This window comes from Centroberyx affinis, unplaced genomic scaffold, assembly GCF_046629955.1.
Source record: "Centroberyx affinis isolate AG114_WGS23_722 - 3 ecotype Tasmania unplaced genomic scaffold, CSIRO-AGI_Caff_v1 ptg000281l_1, whole genome shotgun sequence".
Classification (NCBI taxonomy): domain Eukaryota; kingdom Metazoa; phylum Chordata; class Actinopteri; order Beryciformes; family Berycidae; genus Centroberyx; species Centroberyx affinis.
In genome coordinates, this window is record NW_027278960.1 from 325,114 (window position 1) to 350,276 (window position 25,163).

At 42.0% G+C, this 25,163-nt stretch overlaps 1 protein-coding gene across 1 annotated transcript in view; it reads right to left on the reverse strand.

Moving 5' to 3' along the window:
• Nucleotides 1–6,423: 6,423 nt before the first annotated feature.
• Nucleotides 6,424–25,163, reverse strand: part of ntrk2a (neurotrophic tyrosine kinase, receptor, type 2a) — a 77,169-nt gene continuing 58,429 nt past the window's right edge. Inside the window, exons 16-21 of the mRNA XM_071513298.1 lie at nt 23,405–23,535; nt 18,540–18,712; nt 17,621–17,776; nt 16,756–16,840; nt 9,348–9,506; nt 6,424–6,609 (exon numbers count right to left, since the gene is read on the reverse strand). Coding sequence (XP_071369399.1) covers nt 6,424–6,609; nt 9,348–9,506; nt 16,756–16,840; nt 17,621–17,776; nt 18,540–18,712; nt 23,405–23,535 — 890 coding nt within the window. The remainder of the gene's footprint in view (nt 6,610–9,347; nt 9,507–16,755; nt 16,841–17,620; nt 17,777–18,539; nt 18,713–23,404; nt 23,536–25,163) is intronic.

Below are 25,163 nucleotides of genomic sequence, written 5' to 3' on the forward strand. Positions count from 1 at the left end.
CGGGATGCCCTTTGGTGTGTTGTCTCCATGTGTGTGTGTCTGTCTTCCTGTGACATAGATCAGCTTTTATAGCCTCTCTCATCCTTACCACTGTATGTGTGTGTGTGTGTGTGTGTGTGTGTGTGTATGCGTGTGCGTATTTGTGTGTCCGTTGATTAAAAGTGTTATTTACGAGGTCAAAGTGCTGAGTACAGGAATTCTCTGCTGTACGCCGAGGAGAGTGCTACTACCACTCACTTTCCCTACACACATACAAACACACACATACTGTATGCTGAGCTTGGGTGCTTTTCCTTCTTGTGCACACACACACACACACACACACACACACAAAACCACCCGTACATGTGCGCACACACACACACACTCTTACACCAAGGTGAATTTTGTGCCCCCTTGTGCATTTCTCATTTCTTTTCCAATGATGTTTTTATTAAAAGATAAAATGTAGACAGGGCTTTGTGTAAAAAGAACATATTAATTCAGCTGTTGCTTAATTGCATGGGGGATTTAGGCGTACTCTCCTGTCCAATTTGCTAGTACAATTCCCCACGAAATCCCTCTGCTTGCTCATAATCTGCAAACCAAGCAAGTGTGTGTTTTTTTTTTTTTTTTGGTTTTTTTATTCTTGACATTGGATTTATATGAGGATTAATAGGATGCGAAAAGATGTAGCAAAGCGTCACTCAAGCACTCTCCAGTTCTATCGTTGAATTCAATTAAGAATGTTTTTCAGATTCTCTGTCACACCGCCCTGAGCATGCCTGAGTGCTTTCTCTTTTTCTTACAAAATCACACAAATGCACAGACACTCACCCTCATTTTCTCGTTCACTTCCTCTCTCTCTCTCTCTCTCTCTCTCTCACACACACACTCACACACACACACACACACACACAGAAACTCACTGAACTTTTCAGTATATTCAGTGGCTGGAGCTTTGACGTGACATAACACTTTTTATTAATTACATTGTATCACGACAGACTGGTCCACGTTCAGAGAGAAATCAGATCACCATCATCATCATCACCATCACCATCATCATCATCATCATCATCGCCATCATGACTCATTATGATAATTCCCACCTCGCACTGTATGACTGTACAAGTTACCTTAGTGTGTGTGTGTGTGTGTGAGTGTGTGGTGTGTGTGTCCATAAACAGAGCACAGATGGGTGGCATCAGAAGTTTTGTGGCACCAAATAACAACCTGCTTGCACAGTCAGACTTTAGCTACACAAATGTGTTGTTTCCGTCGGAACATCCCAACTTTGAAATCCGGTTTGTTTCTGACATTTCAAAAACCATTTTTGCTTAGAAATACCATAAAACTGAATTTATACTCATCTCTCTCATGTAGTTGTTTTAAGACCATGCAGTGTATTCGTCTCTGTCCTATTTTGAGCCTCTTACTTCAAAACCTTCTAACACAGAGAGAAATGGTACAGAACCAAAGAACTGATGCTGAAAAAAAAAAAAACTTTCTGCATATGGCAAATCACAGTTTCTTTTGCAGAGAAGCGGTTTGTGGTATTACATTCTTCAAGCGGCTGGGATCCCAAAAAGCATCTTAAGTACAAAGGTGATCTTCTTAAAGATGACCTTTATGATATTTCAGCTCTATTAGATAGTATATATGATGTGAAAGTTGTGTGAGAGAGAGGGGATTAAATTCAATATGGATCATAACATTTTCAAAGTCATGATATTTGTCAGTATATGGAGTATGCGTCATCCCACTGAGCCACCCCAAAGTTCACCCCAAACTCAGCTCATCTTTATTTCATAGCAAACCAATAGGGAAAACAAAAGTATCTGTTAATATTGCTGATATACTTTTGTGAAACCCAGGTTTAGTAAGTTGTGTAGAGATGAAGGCTGATTTTGGAGTCGTAAAATAAAAACAATTATGTGATTCCATAAATCTTAGCTGCCATAATACTAACCTCCCTCCTAAAGTCATTTATCATGAACTGGTGAACACCGACAACAAACCAATTCCTGATTCCTGTGTTGAATTTCTCTGCATTTGAACTTGGATTTGGCTGGAGTTTGAACCGGCCGACGGATCGCTCCTGGCTCACTCTGGCATCAATCAGCCTTCTCCACACACACATTCTCACACACACACACACACACACACACACAGTGCCGGGGGAATGAGTAAACACAGCTCCACAATCCCGGGAGCCATATGTCATTTAGTGTCTTTGTGAGTCCCAACTATCCATTTCTCTTCCCTCCACCTCTAAGACAAAGAAGAAAATAGTACAATCTAGATACTGACACAGTCTCGGACACAGCAGTTACAGTAGCAACGCTTATTTCTTTCAGCAGCTTATTCACATTTGTACATGTTTTTTGTTCATTCCTCTCGCTGTTATTTCGTTTTAGAAAAACAAAACAAAAATGTAGCACTTCTAGAGACCAAAGTTTAAGACTATCACGTACAGTAGGCAGCATAGAAGAGGAAAGTTGGTAGAATAGTCTATTTTACAGTAGGTCACTTGAATAAGAGAGAGAGAAGTCTGTGATTGTCAGTCCCTCCTTTTCTGAGGTGTCCATTCATACAGTAGTTGTTTTTTCTCTTACGATCTGTGGCATCGATGCGAAGACAGCCGAACTCCAGCCTGCGATCTATTAACGTCCCACAGAGCGTTCCTACATAGTGCTGACAAGTCTTCATCGCAGGCTCGTGCCAAACATCCCTTTAACAGCCTCTTCCTTGTAACACCAACTGTCAACCATAAACCATCATCAAGGTCCAATTTGACACAGTTCACGATTTACAAAACACAACAGGTACATACACACACACAGTGCAGCCGACTGAGATGTTGCTTTGAAGTACTCTACTCTTGTGAATATCTTTTGACATCAGAAACATTCGTATGCATACTGTGTTTGTCTCACAGTTTTTTCCAGCTAACACACAGGCCCTCACACACCCCGTCCTCTGTTATTGCACAGTATTATTGGGTGACAAGTTTTGAATATGTTGAGTATACTCATTCAGTGTAAACTTTACTATACAGCAGGGATGGATTTTGAGTATTTTGACCATTAGCCTATACCAGAGCCCTCAGCCCCAAATTCTTCTTCTAGTGACAGTAAGTTTGCAGTATGTCAGACTAAATTTACAAGCTCACAGGCTAGTAAAGCATCATCCCTGCCGTAGAGCGTACTGTACATGAGGACAGACAGAGTAGCTGTTAACAGGGAGCCTGACATAACATCACACACACACACCCAGGGTTATCTTACACATTTGCTAAAACATAATCAATTAAAACAGTGATCAATTTCAGTAAGTTTGCTGTTGCAAAAGGCAACCTCAGATATTAGCATAGAAAGAAATGTACAAAAAATGCCTCTTACTTTATAAAGGAATATACAATAAATCAATATAATCAACATTTAAAATTTCACAAACATCAATACCATCAAGTGCTGTTGAAACAAATAAGACGCACGATTCCAAACCATATTCTTACAGTATATGCATGTTGTAAATCTAACCGAGGCTTACTAAAATGGCTGTTAGAGTGAACTGTAGTGAGTTTGACTTTGTTATTTTTTTTATATACCTCTGTAAAGTGTAAAATATGCCCTCGTAAAATACAGAAACAAACATAAAATGTGTTTACGTGCATGCGAGTGAACTGTAGTATTTACAGTGTGTCTGCAAGCGCTTCCACTAGATATGTGAGCTAGAGAGAGTAAGCGAGTGAAGTGGTTCTCAATAATGGGGATATGTGGCGCATTATTGAGTTTATTTTCAGAGTGTAAGCAATTGGTAGATCGCCAGTAAAATGTGTGTGTGTGTGTATATTTGTGTGTGTGTGTGTGTGTGTGTGTGGTTGAGGCCAGCCATAGGAATGTGATGGGAGTGTGAAGTTGAAGTTGTGGCTTAAAGAACAATCTGCAGCAGGCCACAGTAATGATGGATGTTCACTCACTCGGGTTCTCTCTCTTTCTCCCTGAGGACATTCACACCTCCCTCTCTCTCTCTCTCTCTCTCTCTCTCTCTCTCTCTGTCTCCACCATATTCTCTTTTTCTACACGGCCCACTCTCACCCCTTTTTTACACCCACTGTCTTCTCTTCCATACACCGTGGCTTCCATTCTAAACTCTCTCCATCCCTCTCCCCTCTCCTCCCTTCTCTCTCCTCTCCTTCCTCTCTATTTCTTCCCACTATGCATCAATACCTCTCCTCTTATTCCTCCTCCCCACTATACCCCTCATTCCTGTCCCTTCTTTCTCCCTCTGTTTTCTTCTCCTCTACCGTTCCCCTCTCCTCTCTCCTCTCCTCTCCATCCCTCCTTCCTTCTCTGCCATAAAACAATAAGTCTTGAATGTCTGTGAGGAGACTGTGCTAATGGAGCCCATTAGGCTGTAATGAAATATACATTACACCATTACAGAGGACGGGGCCTGGCTAAAGCACTGCACCGCTCAAATAATAAAACATGCACAATTCAATTTCCTTCTCAGGCCGTTTTGAGTGTCTTTCAGTGTGTGTGTGTGTGTGTGTGTGTGTGTGTGTGCGCGCGTGCCAGTGTGTGCGTTAGGAGATGAAGGGATGACGGGATAAGGTATATGTGTGTGTGTGTGTGTGTACAGAATCTCTGCGGGAGTCTCTGTGTGAGTAAGTGAGTGTGTGTGTGTGTGTGTGTGTGTATGTGTGCATCCCCTCTAGCACATGTGGTTTTCAAGGATGTCTGAGTGCTGAGAGCCTTGATGATTTAATATGGGTTGACCGAATGAACCACACCTTATACGGCAGCACCGCGGCCCACACATCTGACCGTGATCTGACCACTCAAAACCCAGCCTCCCTCAGCAGCCTTAACAACCCCCCCCCCCCCCCCCCCCCACTCCCTCTACGCCCCCCCTCCACCTCCCTCCAAGACCTCAAGATTGTCAGACAGCTGCGGACAAATGAATCAATTGACCTCTGACACGAGCGCTTGACATCACAAGTGAAGCATCTGTCACTTCAAAAGAAAAAAATAAATAAATAATGTAGTTATCATATTACAGTGCAGTCCAGGCCTGAACAAAATAAATACGTCTCAGAAACAAAAACAACAGAAACACACAATATGCAAGTAGGATGTGAGTGCATATATCCATATAATGTATATCAGTCTGTTGCATGAGGAGATTTTGTTCATCAGGGCCATAAACCGAGGCAGGCTGAGCTTTGAGTACATTTAAAAATATTCAGCATTCACAAAAAAAATGAATTTTAAAGAACATCCACACCCTTAATTATAGTAGAGTACCTCCCCCCTTTCTCCTCAACACCCATCTTAATCTTTTTTTTTTTTTTACCTAGTTCAGTCCAGCTTCAGCAGGTGCTGTGTTGTGTTAGTGAAGGGCATTTCCAACAGCGAAACTGGCAAACCAGCAATCATTTTAAAATAGTCAATCCCCCTAATCTCATCTGACAGTCAGAATACCAGCTTGTGTTTATTTTTTTCTCTCTCTTTTTTTTTTTTTGGTCATCATATAAGTCCGTTACAGTCTATCTATTCCAGTGTGTCCATTGTCATCTGTCCGGTCTTTTCCGCAGGCTGTGTTTGATGACGATGTTGACGTTAATATTCATGTACAGTTCAGAGAGACAGACAGCGAGACAGAGAGACAGACAGACAGACAGACAGGCAGATAGACGGACAGGCAGATAGACGGACAGGGAGAGAGGGGAAAACACAGTGTCTTTATGGCTCGACTTCACACGGAGCCATTTCCTCTGAAACCTCTCACCACAGTACAGTCTCATATTTACACGCAAAGGATGAAGCTTACGGAAACCCCCCCTACCCAGCGAGCGAGGGATCGCCGCTCAGTCCTCACGATGACTCGTTAAATCAAGTCCCGTTAATTTCATCCATTTTAGCCCCAGTCAGTTTAAAGCATTTGAAAAGAAGAAGTGAGAAGCATATTTTTTTTTTTTCTTTTCCACAGTTAAACTATTCTTAGTAAATGTCTTTTTGGGAAGGAGCGAGGGTAAAGATGCACAAACGAGGAGAGATGGGAGCGAGGAGAGAGAGAGAGGGAGAAGGGGCGGTCGGGGATGTTGGGGGTCGAGGAATTTTTTGATTGCCTTTAAGAGTTTGATAATAGCTTCACATCCTGTACAGTGGTACCTGACGCACACACACACACACACACACACACACACACACGCAAGCGATTACACACACAACGCACTACAAACTTCATCCACGTGTCAGCAGGTCCATCCAACCAAGTACACACACACACACACACACGCATACAACCTCAAATGCACACACATACACACATTTACAAGCATATGCACACTTACAGACAAGCACCCTCCACACACACACACACACACACACACACACACACACACACACACGCTTCTCCTTCCTGCTCCTGCGCTCAGCCCAGTATATCCAGGTACACAGGCGAGGCCTTGGCCAGATTGAGGAGCAGACCGTGGATTTCCTTGATGTTAAGTCTCATGTGCGGCTCTCTCTGCCAGCAGCCCAGCATCAGGTCGTACACTTCCTTAGGACAGGTCCTGGGACGCTGCAGCACCCTGCCCTGGGTTATACACTCTATCACCTGGAGAGGAGGAAAGAGAGAGAGAGAGAGAGAGAGAGAGAGAGAGAGAGAGAGAGAGAGAGGCTTAATATCTAGTTCAGTAGCAGCAGAAGTACAAAAAAAGATTAGGAACACCTTCATCCAGAGGTGAGACCAAGTCAACATTGCTCCAGTCCCAAGACAGTCTCAAGTCTTGAGGTACAAGTCCCAATAGTCTAAATGTCTAAACCCTAACCCTAACCCTAACCCTCATCACTTTCAAAGTCATTTACACAAACACAAGATCTTCTGTCAAGACTTTAGAAACCTTTTCAAGTCATCAAAGTGCAAGTCAAAGTCAAGTCCCCAGAACCCAAGTCAAGTCTTACGTATTCTATTCATGCATCAATTCAAGTCTTAAGCTATTAAAACTGTGCCTTGAGTCTGACTGAAGTCTGAAGTCATGTGACTCGAGTCCCCATCCCCTTCAATCATGATGGGGAGTTGTGGATCGAGGAGAGGAGAGCCAACGACTGAGACATGAACTGTGCAAAAGGGAGCTACTGTTTTGTGCACAAAGTATGTATCATTCTCTTAAGTTATGTATGTATCAAGTCTCTTAGTTAAGGAAAATATCTATACTGTTATTAGCCTGCAATGTAATTAAGCTTTTTATCATTTCCTAAACCATTAAATACAACTTGCTGCGAGCACAGGATGGAATAGCAAGTAATGCGCTAATGGCTTCTTAATAAACTTAGGAAACAGGTGGTGTCTTTTTTATCCCATATAAAGAAACTCATTTCCAAAACGCTGTATATCCATTGTGAAAAGAAAATCATTACCTGAAGACCATTATTCAATATCTGAAACATTAAGGATCCAGTCTCTGTCGTAATTTTGTCAATAAACCCGTTGCCTACTATCCTTTAAAGAGGATCATAATTCATCATCAGTTATAGGCTTTACTCTTTTTCTTTTTAAATAATGTATATCTCATTTTGGAACCAAACTCCACATCCTCTTTAAGTTAGAGCATACTTGAGCTCGGGGTTTGGGCCAAGAGGTGTGTTAGGAATCCAGACAGACTTAATAGATCTAGGGAAATAAAAAAAGAAAGATGGTGAGGAGCAGGGTAGGAGGGCAAAGGGTTAGTTTTGGATGAAACCAGAGTTAAAGGGGTCAGAGATACAGGAAGAGAGACTGCTGATACGGTTAGAAAGCTGTAACCAGAGATGAGGAAGTAATGGGCTGAAGGTTAAGGTTAGGGTTAAGGTTAAGGTTAGGGTTAAGGGTGGAAAGGGCTTCTAACACTGTTTTCCAGAATCTGGGTCAGGACCTCAGTGTGGTTAGGGGAAGATTAAAACGTGTCCCCAGATTATTTAACGGATGGATCATGGATATTATTTATTTATTTGTTTGTTTATATTTCCTGGAAGTTAAGCTACTGACTATGCTACTGTATGCTGGTTGAGAAAAAATACTGATGGGTACTGGGTTTACATTGCCTATTATAAAAACAGAGGGTATTTTTGGGTCCTTTTCAAAATAGGAGTTGCAAATTCTTTTCCTCCTCAAAATGCAAACTCCCACCCTGACAGAGATGCCTTACATTGTGACAGCAACACCTTGCGTTGTGCTACAGTGTGAATGGTGAGGAGAGCAAAACCATCAAAACAGCCCAACAAAAGCCTTCAGTGCAGTTATATATTCTTCTTCTGCCACGCAAACACGGCACCGCCTGCTCCGAGTTCCCCGTTGCTCTGTGTCCCACCTCACAATTAATTAAAGACCAAATTAAATGAAACACAACTTTTTGAGTTCCTTGGCGACGTACCTAACCACAGTCCAATGAGATGACACAGGCAGGGCAAAGAATTCACAAAATGTATGCCTATGAGGAAACTCAAAACACATCAAATAATTAATTCTACTCTGCTTGTAAATCCCCTGTGAAGGGAAACATTTTGTTTGCCATCTCTTACTGAGCTCAAGGTGCTTCCAAGGTAACATTTACACAAGGTTATATTGCCTAATTTAAAAGAAGAAGAAGGCACAATGATTCCAGTAAGTAACAGCAAGCATGGTGATCAAATCTGATTAAACTACTTACTACTACTTCAGTTTCATTGTGTACCTTCTAAAACAGTTGGCACACACTCTCAGGAGTCTGATGCCTGCTCATAGTGTCTTTTACCTCTGATTTTTCTGTCTGTTGGTGTCTTTAAAGCAATATTCCACTTAGTTTTAATGTGGGGGTATTTGGCTCTTGACGGCCAAGAAAACCAGAATATAAACTACTCACCAAGATCGGATGCAGCTGGACGAGTTTGTAGCATTTGGATTTTTACTTCCCATTCATAAACATTTAACACTTTCCTGAACAAATTTAAGACAACAAAGCAGTCCTGGGTCTGTTGTCATTTTGCATTTCTATTCTTGCTTTCCACTAAAATTAGTATATGTTCTCTTCTATCAATAAAAATGCTATTTTGTGAAATTATGTTCTAAAACGTTGGACCCACAGTCAATTGAAAATCATAGTAGCAGGATCTGTTGTTGAATCTGTTCAAGAACGTGTTAAATGTAAGTTTTTGGGCTGTTTTCATGGCCTCTTTCAAATGAATCCCCGCTGCATCCGATCTTGGTGATTAGTTTATATATTCTGGTTTTCATGGCGGGCAAGTGCCAAATAACCCTCATTATAAAACCAAGTGGAATATTGCTTTAAAGGTGGAATGAAAGCAGATGGATTTATGATAAATAACTAGAGTGTGTACCTCATTATTGGAGAGTTGGTACCAAGGTTGTTTTCCATAGGTGAAGATCTCCCAGAGAACGACTCCCAGACTCCACACATCGCTCTCTGTAGTGAACTTTCTGTACATGATGCTCTCAGGGGGCATCCAGCGGATTGGCAGCATGGTGTGGCCTCCCACCTGTGTGCAGACACACACACACACACACACACACACACACACACACACACACACACACACACACACATACACACAGAGACAGTGTAGAGTCAGTATACAGCATACAATGGACTTCATATCATCATAACTGTCTCAAGACAAATATCCAAACCTTCTATTCTTATTCTTCTATTCTATTCTATTTGATTCTATTCTATTCTATTCTATTCTATTTCACAACTAAAAAATAGAGAGAGTGAATGCAGAGAGATTGAGAGAAACAGATTGTATACAGTGCATTTCAAATGCATGCTCATGCAGCCTTTCGTATTTCTCATAAGCTTTGGTCAGGAATTTCAATAAATTTTACAGCGGTGCTCTAAACACTGCGCTCACCCAGACTGCTTCCTGAGGAATTTAAATGAGCAAGGTGGGATTACATTGCGTAGTAGATTGAATATCTCCTTGACTGTAGCTCACCTCACTCCTGATCAGTCATAATTTGTTCCAACTTAACAGAGGGGAATGGTGGTGGGAGGGCAATGCCTGGTTTTTATACATAGTCCCTCTACATATTGTAGTTACATAAAATAGAAACTACTAGGGATGGACCAATCAATCGGCCACTGATCATAAGTGGCAAATCAACATTCAACATAGGTCTTTGGTGATTGGCTGATCACTGAAAGTTGGATCTGGATCAGGAAATCAGGCACAATTTGCGTCAGTCAGCAGAATGTTAGTAGCGCAGGCATCTAGCAATTTGTAATAGATCACGCTATTGTGGTATGTAATGTGTGCAGTGTTCGTGTCCCACATGGGAGAAAGAAAAGTAAGATTTTTAATACCAGAAATTCAATTAGACATCTTATATTGTGGCGTCCAACAGAGCACAGCGAGTTCCAACGATTCTCGGAAAGCAGAAAGGCAGCTGCAACTCCACAGCGACTCAGGAGCTCAGAGAGACACTTGGTCACGCTGCAGTCTGAACAGAGCGAGTGTCTTGATCCCGTTTGATTGTTGTATTCGTGTGAAATTTACAACGTTCATAAACATTAACAGCTCATTTCTGTTTTGAATTTCATAGCCTATGATCACAGTTTAACACCAGTTTAATATATTGGACAGAAGGCAGAGCCTATGCTGCCACAATGAACACTAACATATAATTACTATGTTTGGATAAAACCTATGATGTATTTACACATGGATAGGCATAAGAGCAAGAAACCTGATTGGTGCGATTCTTTTTTTAATGCTAGAGAGCATCAGTTTGAACAGGTTGGGCATGACAGACGTCTCGTGCCAGTGCTTGAGTTTTCAGTCCTGAACTGATTGAAGTGAAGGTGAGTGAAACCTATCCTTGCGTATTGATGTCTCCCTCGTATTGTCCCTCCTCTCTCCCCCTACCTCTGCTCCGCTCATGAATCTACCCGCTGATCTACGCTCCGTTGCTCCACACAGATAGAACAATCTATTTTCTGAGGTTTATGCCCGTTATTAATGGCGTGCTACCCACACTTGGCCTGTTTCTATGTTAGTCAGTGGGTTATTTAATGGACTCATAAAGTGTGTAGGATCAGATAGATAGCCATCAGGTTCACTGCTGCGTCTGGGGAAACATATCTGGCTCCATCTCCGCAGCTCCCACTCCTCATAACAAGGTCCTCTATTTTCTCCAGCTCTTTATATCTCTCTATCGCTCTCCTGGTCGGCCTGGGTCTCATTAGCATTTCTATCTCCCTCTCTCTCTCTCTCTCTCTCTACATTCTTCTCTTTCCTTGTTTCTCTCTCTCTCTCTCTCTCTCTCTCTCTGTGTCTCTCTCTCCTCTTTTTCAACCTCTCTCTTAGTCTTGTGATGTGTCTGAACTTGGTCATAATCCATTTAGTCGTTTTGTTTTATTCATCAACGCTGATCATCTCGCCCGCTGGTTTGAAATATTAATTTTATAGGCTCTTGAACTGCAAGGGTACATTTTTGATGCCTGCTAACTCTGTGTGTGTGTGCGTGTGTGTGTGTGTGTGTGTGTGTGTGTGTGTATGTGTGTGTGTGTGTGAGAGAGAGAGAGTGAGAGAGTGCTTACATGCATGTCTGTCTGTGCAAGTGTCTATATGTGTTTGTACATTTTTATACATATTGAAGGTGAGAGAGAGAGAGAGAGAGAGAGAGAGACAGAGAGATAGAGAGAGAGCATGAGAGAGAGAGCCGAAATGAATGAGGGAACAGGCGGAACAGAAAGCTGTTTTTGCCATCCTGAGGTCATCAAATATTAAGAGAGACAGGTTTACACTGTAACACTCTGAAGAGCCAACACTGTCAAACCTTCTCTGATAGGAGTACTGTGTGTTTCCCTCTGTGTTCAGCTCTCTCTCCTCTTAGCTTTCACCAGCTTTCTCTTCACTCTTCAATCTTTTTCTCGCTGCTTCCGTCTCTCTCCCCTCCCTTCTCTCTCCCACTTGCTGCCGCTCTTTCTCACCTTCTCTCTCTGTCTCTCTCACTCGCTGCCCCCCCCCACCTCCCCCTCCCCCGTCTCTCTCTCTGCTCATCTTATAAATATTCATATTTCACTTGCCCACTGCATGAGTGTTCCAGGAAAGCCTCAAAAAGTACGAAAAATAGAAAAATAAAGTAGACGACGGCTGCGGGCTAACTGGAGTGACCTCATGGAAGCTGCGGTATCCATGGCAACTGGATGGGTTGGAAAGATGGCATTATGGGATGTGGCGTAGGAGGGGCTTGCGTGACTAACTCCGCCTACTCTTTGTTACTGAGGAACCGTACCTTAATTGCCCTTTGTGTTACTATGGAAACGACAACTCTTTCCAAGAATGCTGGTCTGTGTGTGTGTGTGTGTGTGTGTGTGTGCGCGCTTGGTTATTTTCCCTGGAGAACAGAGCTAGTTGTTCTGTTTGCCAGGAGAGCTACAGTAAAAGGCTTGAGATGTGGGTTTACACAACATGTTCTTGTCTACTTCAGTCAAGCTGCCGCTGCTGTCCGATGGAAATCCTGTAACGGCTAAAAGTCAGATTTTCCAGGAATTCCTAAAGCTCCTTATTTTCAAATTGAAAAGCGTGTGAAGTCATGCAGTTGATTTTGAATGTGGGAGAGAAGACCATGAAGCCTAGACACTTGGGTGAACTTTTCAGCTGGAGTCTGATTTTTTTCATCTGTGTGAAAGAGACGTGATTTCTTCACTGTTCACTGAACAAGGAAGGATGATTCTCCACATGGTTGCGATTAATATGTGGTGAAAAATACCAGCTATGTGTTGATGTGTCTCTTGTCATAGAGACAGCAGTACAGCGTGACTCCTGGAGAGAGAACCGTTCCACTCCCACCAGGTGGCCCATTAAGACGCTGCTTTCCAGTCTGTGTCGGGACCCAAAGGCGGGTTGTAAAAAATGATCCAAATTATTCTGGAGAAATTGGTTAGCTCTGCTTTGTTGTCAGTGTCTTCCTACAGCAGGTTCCAGCAGAGTATCACAGGCTGGATAGGCAGAGCCAGGCTCGCACGCTAAAACCTAAACAAACATTTCATTTTATTTCATCCTACACGTCTGTGCATGAAATCAGTTTTTGCGAGAGAGAAAAAGCAGAAATGTGCATCTCGAGAGAAAAAAAAAGTTTTAAAAAAACTCCTGGGAGAAAAAATCGCTGTAGTGAATAATTTATCCCCCACCACACACACACACACACACACACACACACACACACGCACACACACACACACACACAAAACAAAGACTGCAGTATGTGGAAAGGCTCAAGGTTTGAATTAAGGCATCCTGTCTGTCTTCTGAATTATCTGTCAGGTTCATTGTGTAACAGGGAATTGAATGACGTCATTACAGTGCTGGTGGGCCCCTTTAGTCCGTCCTATCCCTCTGTTCCTGTCTCCTTACACACACACACACACACACACACACACACAGACACACACACACACACACACACTGGGGGGGATCTGATTCCTCTATGACTCATCTTTGCTCCTGTCTGACGCAAGAGCATGACTGGGTCCCTACACTCCACACCTCCTCTCTCTCTCTCTCTCTCTCTCTCTCTCTCTCTCTCTCTCTCTCTCTCTCTATCTGTCTCTCCCTCTCTCTCTCTCTCTCTCTCTGTCTCTCTCTCTCTCTCTCCCTCTCCCCCCCCCCCCTCTCTCCCTCTCTCAGTCGCTCTCTCTCCTGGACGTTGGATCACCGCACGTTACCTCCCACCACGCTGTGACTTTCTGCCTCTCTGCTTTTCAGTCTGCATCAATTTCTTTTTGTCCATCAATCTCTCTCTCTCTGTCTCTTTGTCTTTTGTCCTTTCTTGTCCGCTTTTTTTCCCCCGTCTCTGATGTTCAAGTGCGGCTGGATCCCGCTGAACGCGCTCTCTTACTCCGCCTGTCTCCCTCCCTATTGTCTGGTTTTCTAAAGCTGCAGCTCCAGTATGTGCTTGTTTCGTGCTGACTACACTGTACGCTGTCTCCTCTCTTGTTCCCCTACAGGCTGTCGTGCCTCCAGAACTCTCCTCTCCTTTCCCAGCATGTGTATTTTCTTTTATTGCTCCATTGCTGTCTTTCTCCTTTTGTATATTTATTTGTGTCTCATTTTCTCCTTCCTTGGCCTCCCACTCTTTCCCTCCCTCCCTCTTTCCAGCTGCTCCCTCTCCCTCCCTCTCTCCATCTCCCTCTTTCTCTCTTTCCAGCTCTTTCTCTCCTTTCATCTCTTTGCCACCCTCCTGCCTCTGTCTCCCACACTTTTGCATTCTCCCTTCCTCTCTCTCTCTCTCTCTCTCTCTCTTCCCCTCGCTCTCTCTCTCCCGTAGTGGTTCAGCATACTAAACAGAAGTTCTCTGATTACTTTTCTTCCAGAGAAACGTTGGATACAACTCCGAGGCTCACCGCCACTGCCTTCGCCCGTTGCCATGACTACAGCCTCGGCGCTTAGTTTTATTGAGGAGGGGTGAAAGGGAGGAGGAGGAGGAGGAGGAGGAAGATGCCGTGTGTCGTCATACACAGATAGTACAAAAGAAAGCCGAGGAGGAGAAACCTTAATCTTTCCACATTTTTAATTTCATGCTGTACACAGTTTATTTTTTTCAAATTTTAGAGGCTTGACCGTGTCCTGAAGAAGACCTGTACCTCTGAAAAATCTAATTTCGGTGTACTCAGAAATACAAGTTGATTTTGGCCATGTGGATCCTGTATTTTGGATATTTTTCATTCTGTTTTCAATTGTGTGGTTTAGCTTTGAGGTCATAACATAACTGTGCCAACTATCACTGACAGCAAAGTAACAAGAAATAAGAATAACCTAGTTAACATCTTATTCCAATCATGAGAAAACAGAATAACATACCTGGAATTTGCTAATATAGTCTGGGATACTGAGGCATGTATCACCTTATCCTGTTGATTTTCATGGTTTCTGTGGTAATATTCAAAATATTCTGTTTACTGTGTATATTCTCACTATATACAGTGGGATAGGAAATAAGACTTAAATCTGGATAGGAACTATTATCTGGAAACCTGTGTGCATGTTAAAATTATCCAATCATTGCTTGATCACTGATTGATTGAGCAGTATGTAAAGTATGTAAACCCTGTATGCCTTTCACGTCAAAAAATATGAACTGATACCATTATTGAACAATATATACAGTCATGGTCCAGTTAATTGCTTAAAATACAAGCATCCATCAAATGGCACATGCACTATTATTGTTGTGTCAATGTTATAGTTAATGTTATAATTTTTCCTGTATGAAGACTTTTCTTGCGTCATTCAATGTCTGCTCCCTCCTCTCCCTCTCTCTCTCTCTCTCTCTCTCTCTCTCTCTGTCACTGTCAGTCATGTCAGTTTGTGACAGTGGATTGGAAAAAGGTACAGGGACAGTCACTATCAATCAATCACTATGTATTATTAGATATTGCCCTTTTTGTATGGTGACAGATTAGTGTACAGAAGGAAAAAAATCAGCTCTCCCTTAGCCCTTAGTTACTTTGGCCGTCATACTGCAGCCGCTTACTTCCCCTGCAACACACACACACACACACACACATTATCATACATACACACACACACACACACACACACACGCACACACTTTGTGAACACCCACACACCTCTTTCTTGTTACTCGCATCTGCACTTCTTCTCCCCTTTCCCCTTTGCTGGCCAGGCCTTTTCTCTACCCCCCTCTGAGCTGGATGTATGAATGCAGAGTGCGTGTGTGTGTGTGTGTGTGTGTGTGTATTTGTGTTGGACTCAGTTGGACATGTTGGGTTAGCTTGTGTTACATCCCACTGGCCTACGTACACAACTTTCTTCTGACACTGACAGAGAAAGCCACTTCTTGGAGCATTAATGGACCTGTTGTATTCAGTATATTACACACTTGGAGCGGTATCCCTCACCTCTGCACCCATCCTGCATCAAGCTACATCTCTACTGTGCACATACAGTATGTGGCCTCTATATGCGGTTGCCTATTTGGCTCAAGTCTTACACTGATTATGTCGAATTCAAGGTATTTGAATAAGAGTGGCAGTTTTCAGGTCCTGTGTCCTATAGCTCCAATAGTGTGGCTCCAATACTTCTATGGTTTGGGGTTTGATTCCCTCAAGGGCCACAAGAAATCAGTGTACTATTATGCAATATAAAAACATCACTGCTAATTAGACAATGAAAATGTAACCCTTACAGTATGTGATAACTTGTATTTTCAGTATATAAAATTAATGGGGTAAAATAACACTCTAATAGATCCTGTATGTCACTGAACGGTGATTCAGATACCCTCACTCATCATTAGCATCGCCTTCTGGGAGGTTCAGATTCCATTTTTGTAATTACATCGAACATTTTTCATCAACAAAGTGTATTAAATAGTATTGATGCTTGTTATGAAGCAGCTTTCTTGGCCAGGTCTCTCTTGAACAGAAGATTCTTAAGTTTAAAGGGACTACCTGGGTAATTAAACAATAAATTAAATCTAAAAAAAAAATAGTCCTTAGTAAACCAAAGCATGCTACTTATGTTACCTCCCCTTGAGTCCATTCAATCATTTACAGTAGGCTATACACAACTACATCTAGCTTCACTGCAGAGAGGAGCACTGTACTCAGTTTAGTTGACCCACCATAGCATGCTACTTCTCTTAACTCTCCTTGAGTCCAGTCATGCCCATGCAGGGGAGGAGCAGAGAGGGGCCCATGCAGCAGGGAGGAGGAAGGTTAAAAGAAGGGCCAGAAAAGATATCGACACATACACCTACCCTGTAGTAGTCAGTGCTGTAGACGTCTCTGGACATGCCAAAGTCTCCGATCTTTACCAGCAGGTTCTCACCCACCAGGCAGTTCCTATCAGACAACAACATAAGCAGACACAAACTTAAAGTAGGCAACAAATAACAGCAAGTTATTATGCACATGAAGATAAAGATGTAGCTACTGAGAAGTTCCACTGTTTCTGTGCTTGCTGTACTGCGGCTGCACTGTTGCTCCGCCCCCAAGGAGAATTGTTTGGAAAGATCTGCAGTGTTAATGCAGGGTAGAGGATTTCTACTATGGCTACTATACTCTGTCTGACAGATGTCAGTAAATGTCAAAAGCCAACCTACAACAGTCCACCGACAGTCAAAGTTGTTACCAAGATGCAGATTCAGAGCTTTACAAAAGTTTCTAGGCAGATTGTTTACGAATTAATTGCAGTTACAAGTCACTTACATTCTGGGAATATTCTGAATGTAAATCATTTGTTATTATCAGCATGTTTGAACATCTATAAAGAACATCATGGGACCAAAAAAGGAAAGGCCTCAAGACTTTGTTGAGTCACCCTTCATTTTTATTTTTTGGAACCGTTTCTCTGCTTAATGGGGCCTCAATGTCTTTCTTATATTTTTTCATTTCATACATCAAAACCAATCAGTCAATCCACATTCAGTGCTGCTGGTGTTGTGACTCAAGGTAGACCATAGCTATCTGCTGGCTTATATAATACACACATGAGGAGACTGTTGACTATAAACTGAGGTGTTGTGAGACTAAATACCATTCCAGCTGCTATTTACCATATATAATAACATAATCAAGGCTACACTGACAGACACAGAGTGTAATTTGTATTGACTGGCAAACCTGGTGGCCAGGTCGCGGTGCACAAAGTGCTGTGATGCCAGGTAAACCATTCCAGCTGCTATTTGCTGGGCGATGTGCAGCATCTGGGACTGGGTCAGCTCCACAGGTCTGGTGGTCTGGCCCTCCGCCATCAGAACCGCATCTGGACCGTGAGCCCTAGAGGGGGAAAGGTGGAGTTTTTGTCTTTAATGGAAGTGACTCCAGTTGTTGTTTGTTGGCTTTCATTATGTTTGTTTCATGTGGACCTCAACATTGTTGCTAGCTGTTAGCCTTATGTCTGTCATGTAAATTACTGCACCTGCCACTGCAAGAGAGATTTAAGAGCATCAAGCTGTATTTTTTGGATGCAGCGGCAAAAATAGTTTACAGGCTTTTTACAGGAGCTTTTGTCTGTTGATCTCTCTCGATTCATGATTCTGAATAAACGGCATTTAGATGACATTTTTTATTTTCACATAAAAATACCAATACTATAAAATTGTTGGAGAGGAGGAGAGAGTTTGATTAGCATTGTGGATTTAGACTTTAGACAATAGATTTATAGACTACAACAACTTGGGATGGGATGATCTGCTTATCTCGCGATACGATTCGATACGTGATATGGGGTTCACGATTCGATACAACCACGATATGATGTAATAAATAAAAGTTCAATAACAACAAGGCATGACTGTGCAGAATTATGTTTATTTCTGAGCCACAAATCTTTCTGGCAATGGCATTGGCTTTCTAGAATGTGAACAATTCAAAAATGTCATTACAAAGTGTAAATAAAATAATGTCGTTAGAAAGCTTGTGAAATTTTTCTGCCCCACGATGCGTATTGTCATTTTTTAGTACTGCGATATATCGTGCCTTCATGAACAACAACACCTATTTAGTTTGTGAAAACACGTGATGAAGGAGAGAACCGTACCTGAGGAACTTGTTGAGGTCTCCGTGTTTCATATACTCAAAGACCATGATGAGAGGGTCACTCTCCACGCAGACTCCATAGAAAGTCACAATGTGCTCATGCTGGAGGTTGGTCAGCAGCTCGGCCTCACGGTGGAAATCCTTTCTGGCATTCTCACTGGCCTCTTTAAGAGTCTGAACACACACACACACACACACACACACAGAGAAATGACATTTCAATAAACTGACAATGACAAACTCACACATTATGCCACATACACTATTGCCAATTAGTCATTTTCACTGTGCTCCCAGTCTGCTCTAATTTCTTTGGCTCATGTCCACTGCGAGAGAGAAAAAATGTAAGTGGCTTTCCTAGTAAAAGTGAGTTATAGCAACTCGGCACACACAATGTGAAATTACTGGCACCGAGCAAGACCAGACACAATGGCAGAGCAAAAAAATGGAGACATTTCATATTAATGCAAGTCTTTACAAAGTACAACACTGTTTACATTCATTATATTCCCCGGTTCCCTTTGAAACTAATCTTTGTCTCCCCACCATGAATCAAGAAATCTGTCAGGGTCGTTGCAGAGAGAGAGAGAGAGAGAGAGAGAGAGAGAGAGAGAGAGAGAGAGAGAATGAGAGAGAGAGTTGCAGGAAATGAAAGCGATACAGGGTCCATATTAATTTCACATCTACAGAAAAAATATAGAAAATGCTCCTTGTCCTACATGAATAATTGATCGCCTTCCTACAGTATATGACATGGGTATACGTTTACTTTCCACCTTGTGTGTATGTATGTGTGTGTGTGTGTGTGTGTGTGTGTTTGTCTGTGTACCAACCATGGAGAAGTAAGATCCTATTACAAACATAGGGTCTAAAGGACAAGGAGGAAGATGCAAAAGAAAGCTCAGGAAGCTGCTGAAATGACCCCGTGACCTTTTGGCCAGAATGCTGAGAAGCCAGAAAATGAGACAGACTGTAACTCCACCCACTCATAATCAACCAATCACGTATCCTGAAACAGAGGCTTGTTCATGTACATTACAGGATGTAATGTGATACTGGGTGATGATGCTAGAAGAAGAGAGGAGATACAGTACATAAGCCTGTACTCCAGTATCAGGTTTGAAATATAAATGGTATGTGGATAATGTATAGGAAATACGGCCTGGGCCTCAGGATCTTCCTCTGATGAGTTCCCATATGCCGAGAGTAATAATTTGTTTTAATGAGCCTGCTGTAGGATTTGGGCTGTGAGAATAAATTTCTCATTTAGAGTTTAGAGAACTCCTGCACCAGAGGATGGTGTGTGACTTTTGGAACTGCAAATACATTTGTTTATTTGCCCACATGCTAATTTTTAATCCATATACACTATAATCTACAATCTAACAAAAGGTAAAAGATCATTATGTGCTTAGGTAAGATCAGGTTTATTATCCCTTGGCATTGAAACTGTACGATACAATAACACTCCAGAGGAAGGGTGACTATGCTATCACTCTGCAGCTTAAATGAGATTGAAAATGAAATTCACTTTATGTTTTATTGTGCTATATAAAAAGTAAGAGAGAATTAAGTTGTGCGATAAGATAATTCAGAGTGATTTCTTTCAGAAGGAGGATGGTCAAAGACTTGAATACCTGTTTAGAAACCTTGACTTTGACACTATTATCTCTATGGAGTGGGAGAGAAGGAAGGAATCCTTATTTATTTTGAATTCTGAATGAGATATTGGATACTATGATACTGAAATTCAATGTAATGTAATTTGAAGGTGAATTGCAGATGGACAACATGCATTCTCTGTTTTCAGTATTGTACCTTTTGTTTGATCACTTTATTTCATTTTGTTTCACAGTGTCTTGTAAGCCAATGTGGCCTGGGCACCAGTATGATGTATGACACTATAATAATATTAAATCAATCAATCAAAATCAATATAATCGCTACACAAATGCAGCCTACTATGGGCTCCTGGTAAAAGGAAATCTGTGATGCAACAAAAATGTGTTAAAAAAAATCTGTTCTCTCTTGGCATATAAGAGAGAAAGTCTTAAAAATACTCTTTGTGCAGCTGGGTCCAATCAGCTGCTGGGCTCTCTGTTAGGTGTATCAAATGATCAGTGTAAGAGGTATTAGTCACATTATTGAGCAACACATATCGCTGCTTTCTGGAATGTTACAGCAGAGATTTCCCTGAGATCCAAGAACATCTCGGAACTATTACGTTCTGAGTCACTGGACTCGATGTCGCATTAAATCCCAGGCTCAGCGCCACAATATTGTGCTGTTAGTCATCCAATCTATGCACATTCAAGTCCCTGGACAAATATAAAGCAATCAACAACCTCTAGCTAGTGATTGTACTGACTCACATCTGCATGTTTTAAGGTCCACTGGCAGTGCATTATTGGAAATGCCGGGTGTTAATGATTGATGACATGTAAAGTAGTATAAGTGTGTATGTAGGGGCGTGTGTGTATGTGTACGTGTGTGTGCGTATTCCTGTACGTGCAAATGTGAGTAAGTGATCGATGGCACCTCTGTGTATAATATAACCGTAAAACTCACTTCTGTATTATAGATGACTGGCTGATTGATAGGGAACTGTAAAACCAGCACCATTAAGCTCTATTAGTGTCTGTAGGTTACTGTAATGTGGTGTACATGAGAGTACATGTGTCTGTAATGCAGCATGTATGGGGAAAGTGCAATGTGTTGTAAGTATGTACATGTGGGACACTTACAGTGTAAGTGCGTGCATGTGAGGGGTGAGGGGGTTTTTTAAAGTGCAAAGTCAGAACGAAGAAGGAGAAGGGAGCAGAGGGAGAAAGGAGAGAAGGAGGTGAGGAGACAAAGGAGGAGTCAAAGTAGGTGAGGAAGAGATGTACAGTAGGCAGCCGAGAAAATTACAAAAGAAAATGTAACCTTTAGGCTCTGATTTCCATGCTGTCAGGTCTCAATCAAATCTCAAATCAACTGAAAAAGTCAAATCTACAATGTGTTACAAATCATTTTCCCTCTTCTAAACCCTCCCTATGGAACAAATGTCTTAAGTTTAATTGTGATGTTCTATTTCATTTTATGGTATTTTATTGCTTCTATCTTACGTCTTAACTTGTGTTCTATGTGTTTTAAGTGTTTTATGTCTTAAGGTTAATTTTAACCATTCTTAATTGTCCCTCTCTGTTTTAAGGGAACTTGCCAAAACAAATCCCAATCAACCAGATGGCAATAAAGTGTTGAACTTGAAAAATTTAAATAACTGAAAAAAAAAACAAAAAAAACAAAATCTATAAATGAACCTAGTGATTCCTTTTCATCTTGTCTAAACCGGCCCACACCTAGCAGTCAAAGCAGGTTTTTGGGTGAAATGTATGCACCATTTATTTTTTAGGGGGGATGCTCCCAGTTAACACTGACAAACGTTTTTTCAGTTAGCCGCGCAGCTCTGAGTGCATAATGTTTTACCAGAAACGATATGCAGTCAGCAACATACAGCAACGTGTTTAACAACCAGGGAGTCTGCTTGCCTGGATTTTCAAGCGCATACCAAGTATTCTGATTGAGTTGAAGCTAAGCTGGCAGTAAACATCAGCGGGCCAGCAAGCGGTTTAGAGCTAAGCCAGAAGGAAATAGGTAGTGTGAGGACAGCAAGGAGGCTGAGGAGGGGTAAAGTAGAAGGATGAAGAAGGAAGGAAGAAGGAGGAGGAGGGAGGAAGAGTGCTGCAGGTGAGACGGGGGAAAGAGGTGAGGAAGCGAGGGAGGGAGAGAGAGAGGAAGCGGGGGGTAAGGAAGGACAGATGGAGGGAGGGGGGGTCTCTCACAGGTCATGTATTGTTAATGAGAAGTTCTCCACCAATAAGATCCTGTTTCACCGCAGACAAGGGGAGAGAAAGCGTTCTCGGTGGAGGGATGGAGGGATAGATAGGATGGGAGGACGCCGCGGACGTCCGGCTCCTCGGGAAACCGTTCAATTTGACCCCGGAAGTCGGCGGTTTGAGTGTAATTCCACCTTTTGCTCACCCAGAAGCTCTTTTGAAAGGAACGCCGGGCTGACAGCGGGAGAGGAAATGGAGGCGAGGCGAGGCGATGGGGAACGTAGAATGAAAAATACCCTACAGACTCCATATGAGGGATTTCATTCCAAAATGCTATGTATCCAATTCAAGGAACATAAGATTGCCTGATGGAAATTGTTCAATATTTCAAATGTGTCTCATGTATCATATCTCATGAGAAAAAGTTGTAAGGCAGGCAATAACTTCGACTTCAATATTACATTAGGGGTTTTATTTTTTAACCTGCAATCTTTCTATAGAGCTGGAATTTTCAAAGTGGTGGATATCTCATTTTGGAACTAAACTCCTATTTAACTTTTCTTGTTTTCTTTAATGGAGAATGGGTGGTATTTTAGCTATTTTTTTTCAAAAGCAGATGGTAAACTGTTTTTGCTTTGTGATAGCTCAAGAAAGGTATGTTCAGTAAGTGCTCAATTAATTGAGATTGCTGATTAATAGTCATAGTCAAGTAATCATAAGGATATTTTGAATATCCCCAGATATGCAGATATGCAATAAGCAAAACAGAAAACAGACTCTATGAGAGAAATAAGATATCAATAATATGGCTGATGTCCACTTTGAAATTGCTGTTGTCGCATGAAAAACCTGTACAGTAACTAAATTTTCCCTCTATATTTTCTTATTGGAATTAGTAATATGTGTCGTGACCCAGGGAACATGAAACCCACTCTAAACATTTTAACAGTAAAAAAAAAAAGAAATATTTTCTTTGCTTTTGAAAAGCTTTTTCAAGAGATAACAAGATTCAGCATCCAACTGTCGAAATAAGACCAGTGCAGATTACCTTGACAGCCACCAGTATCTTGTCTTGGTCGGGTGAGAGGTTATAGCACTCAGCCAGGAAGACTTTGCCGAAGGCCCCTTCTCCCAGCTCTCTCTTCAGCACGATGTTATGTCTCTTAATATGCTGGACAACTGTTGAACAGAGAAAGAGAGAAAGAGAGAGACAGACAGACAGAGAGAGGGAGAGAGAGAATAAGAAACAGAATTTAATTTTCACTTCGTCTCGCTCAGCTACAGAAACACTACAGGTTAAGTAGTCAACAGAAGCCTGATCTCATGGCGTTACATCAATTACAATTCAGTTATCACATTTTAATCATATCATTTTTAATCATGTATCAATTTAATCATATAATTTACTTCTTCGCCTGCTACCAGAAAGTTATCCGAGCTTGTTTTGTACCGTAGCGTGTCTCCTCTCCTCCATTCCTCCTCTCTCCTGCTATACAATTTGGCCGCTCCCTTTCTCTCCACTACTCTCCCACAGTTGGATCAGAGTCCACAAACCTGCTCTCTGTTGCTAAGTAACTTGTGACTCCATGCCAGTTGCTTTTTAGAAAATTTGGCAACTCACCGTGAAGGCTATTGCAACATATTTTCAGCCAATTCTCCGTTCTAGAGAATGAATAACAGTGTGGCACCCATAATACGACCTGACTAAACCCTTTCCATCCCTGACTCTGGGCCAGAAGCCTTGGCCCCATGATAACTGAAACCAAACCTGCTCCAGCACTGGGACACCAAAACACATACATCTTCTGCAACCGTCTGCGCACGGACAAACACACAACATACCTCCCAACACACAAACACACACACGCACACACACACACACACCAGGACTCCGACAGCTGAGATTTATCTGTGATGTGATTACGAGACGCATTTGAAGAAATGCTGTCCACTCAGAATATCACATTAGAGCCCAGCTAGACTCTGAGAAGCTGCATCGATCTACACCGTAAGCTACTGAGATCTACTATAACCCAATATTGTACAGACAGAAAGAGAGAGAGACACAGAGACACACACAGAGAGAGAGAGAGAGAGATAGAAAGAGAGAGAGATGAGAAACACCACTGGTCTACAACAGATACTCGAAAGCATCTAAGTGTAAGAGGGTGGTGGAGGAAAATCCGCATCTGTGTGTCTGTGTGCCTCTCATATATGTAGGGGTGTATCTATAGGTAAACGCTTGTGTTTACATTTATGTATCTGTGTGTTTTCCTGATGACATCACATCTTCCACTCCAAAACAGCAACAGCAGGTCAGAGATCTCAGTGTACCCACAATTCCCTGTGCGGCACACAGCACACAATTAACCCGCATCCCACAAGCCAGCTACCCACCATTTAACCAGCTAATTACCTCACCTCACATTTCCTACTGTGGTCGTGTACTAAGTGTTTACCCGTGGAAACAGCCTCGCACCGCTTCTCCTTAATTAACATCCTCAACTGGCTAATAAATTTTCTCATATACTTTTTTTTTTTTGTAGGAATAGTGGTTGGCGGGAGGTTTTGGCATTGTTCACACAGCCTTCCCTGTTTTGGTGCTGGTACTGGCTATAGTGCGAATACTGTTGTGACTTAGATAAACTAAACTCCTGACTGTAAACTGGTACTATACTCAGCTGTATTTTGAGGGAAATTATAAGCTTAAATCATGTAAGCTTACACTTTCTCCTTAAAGGTAACCTTTCAGGGATTTTGTAGGATTTTCCCAGGTTTGATTCCTGGTCCTTTCTGTGTGGAGTTTG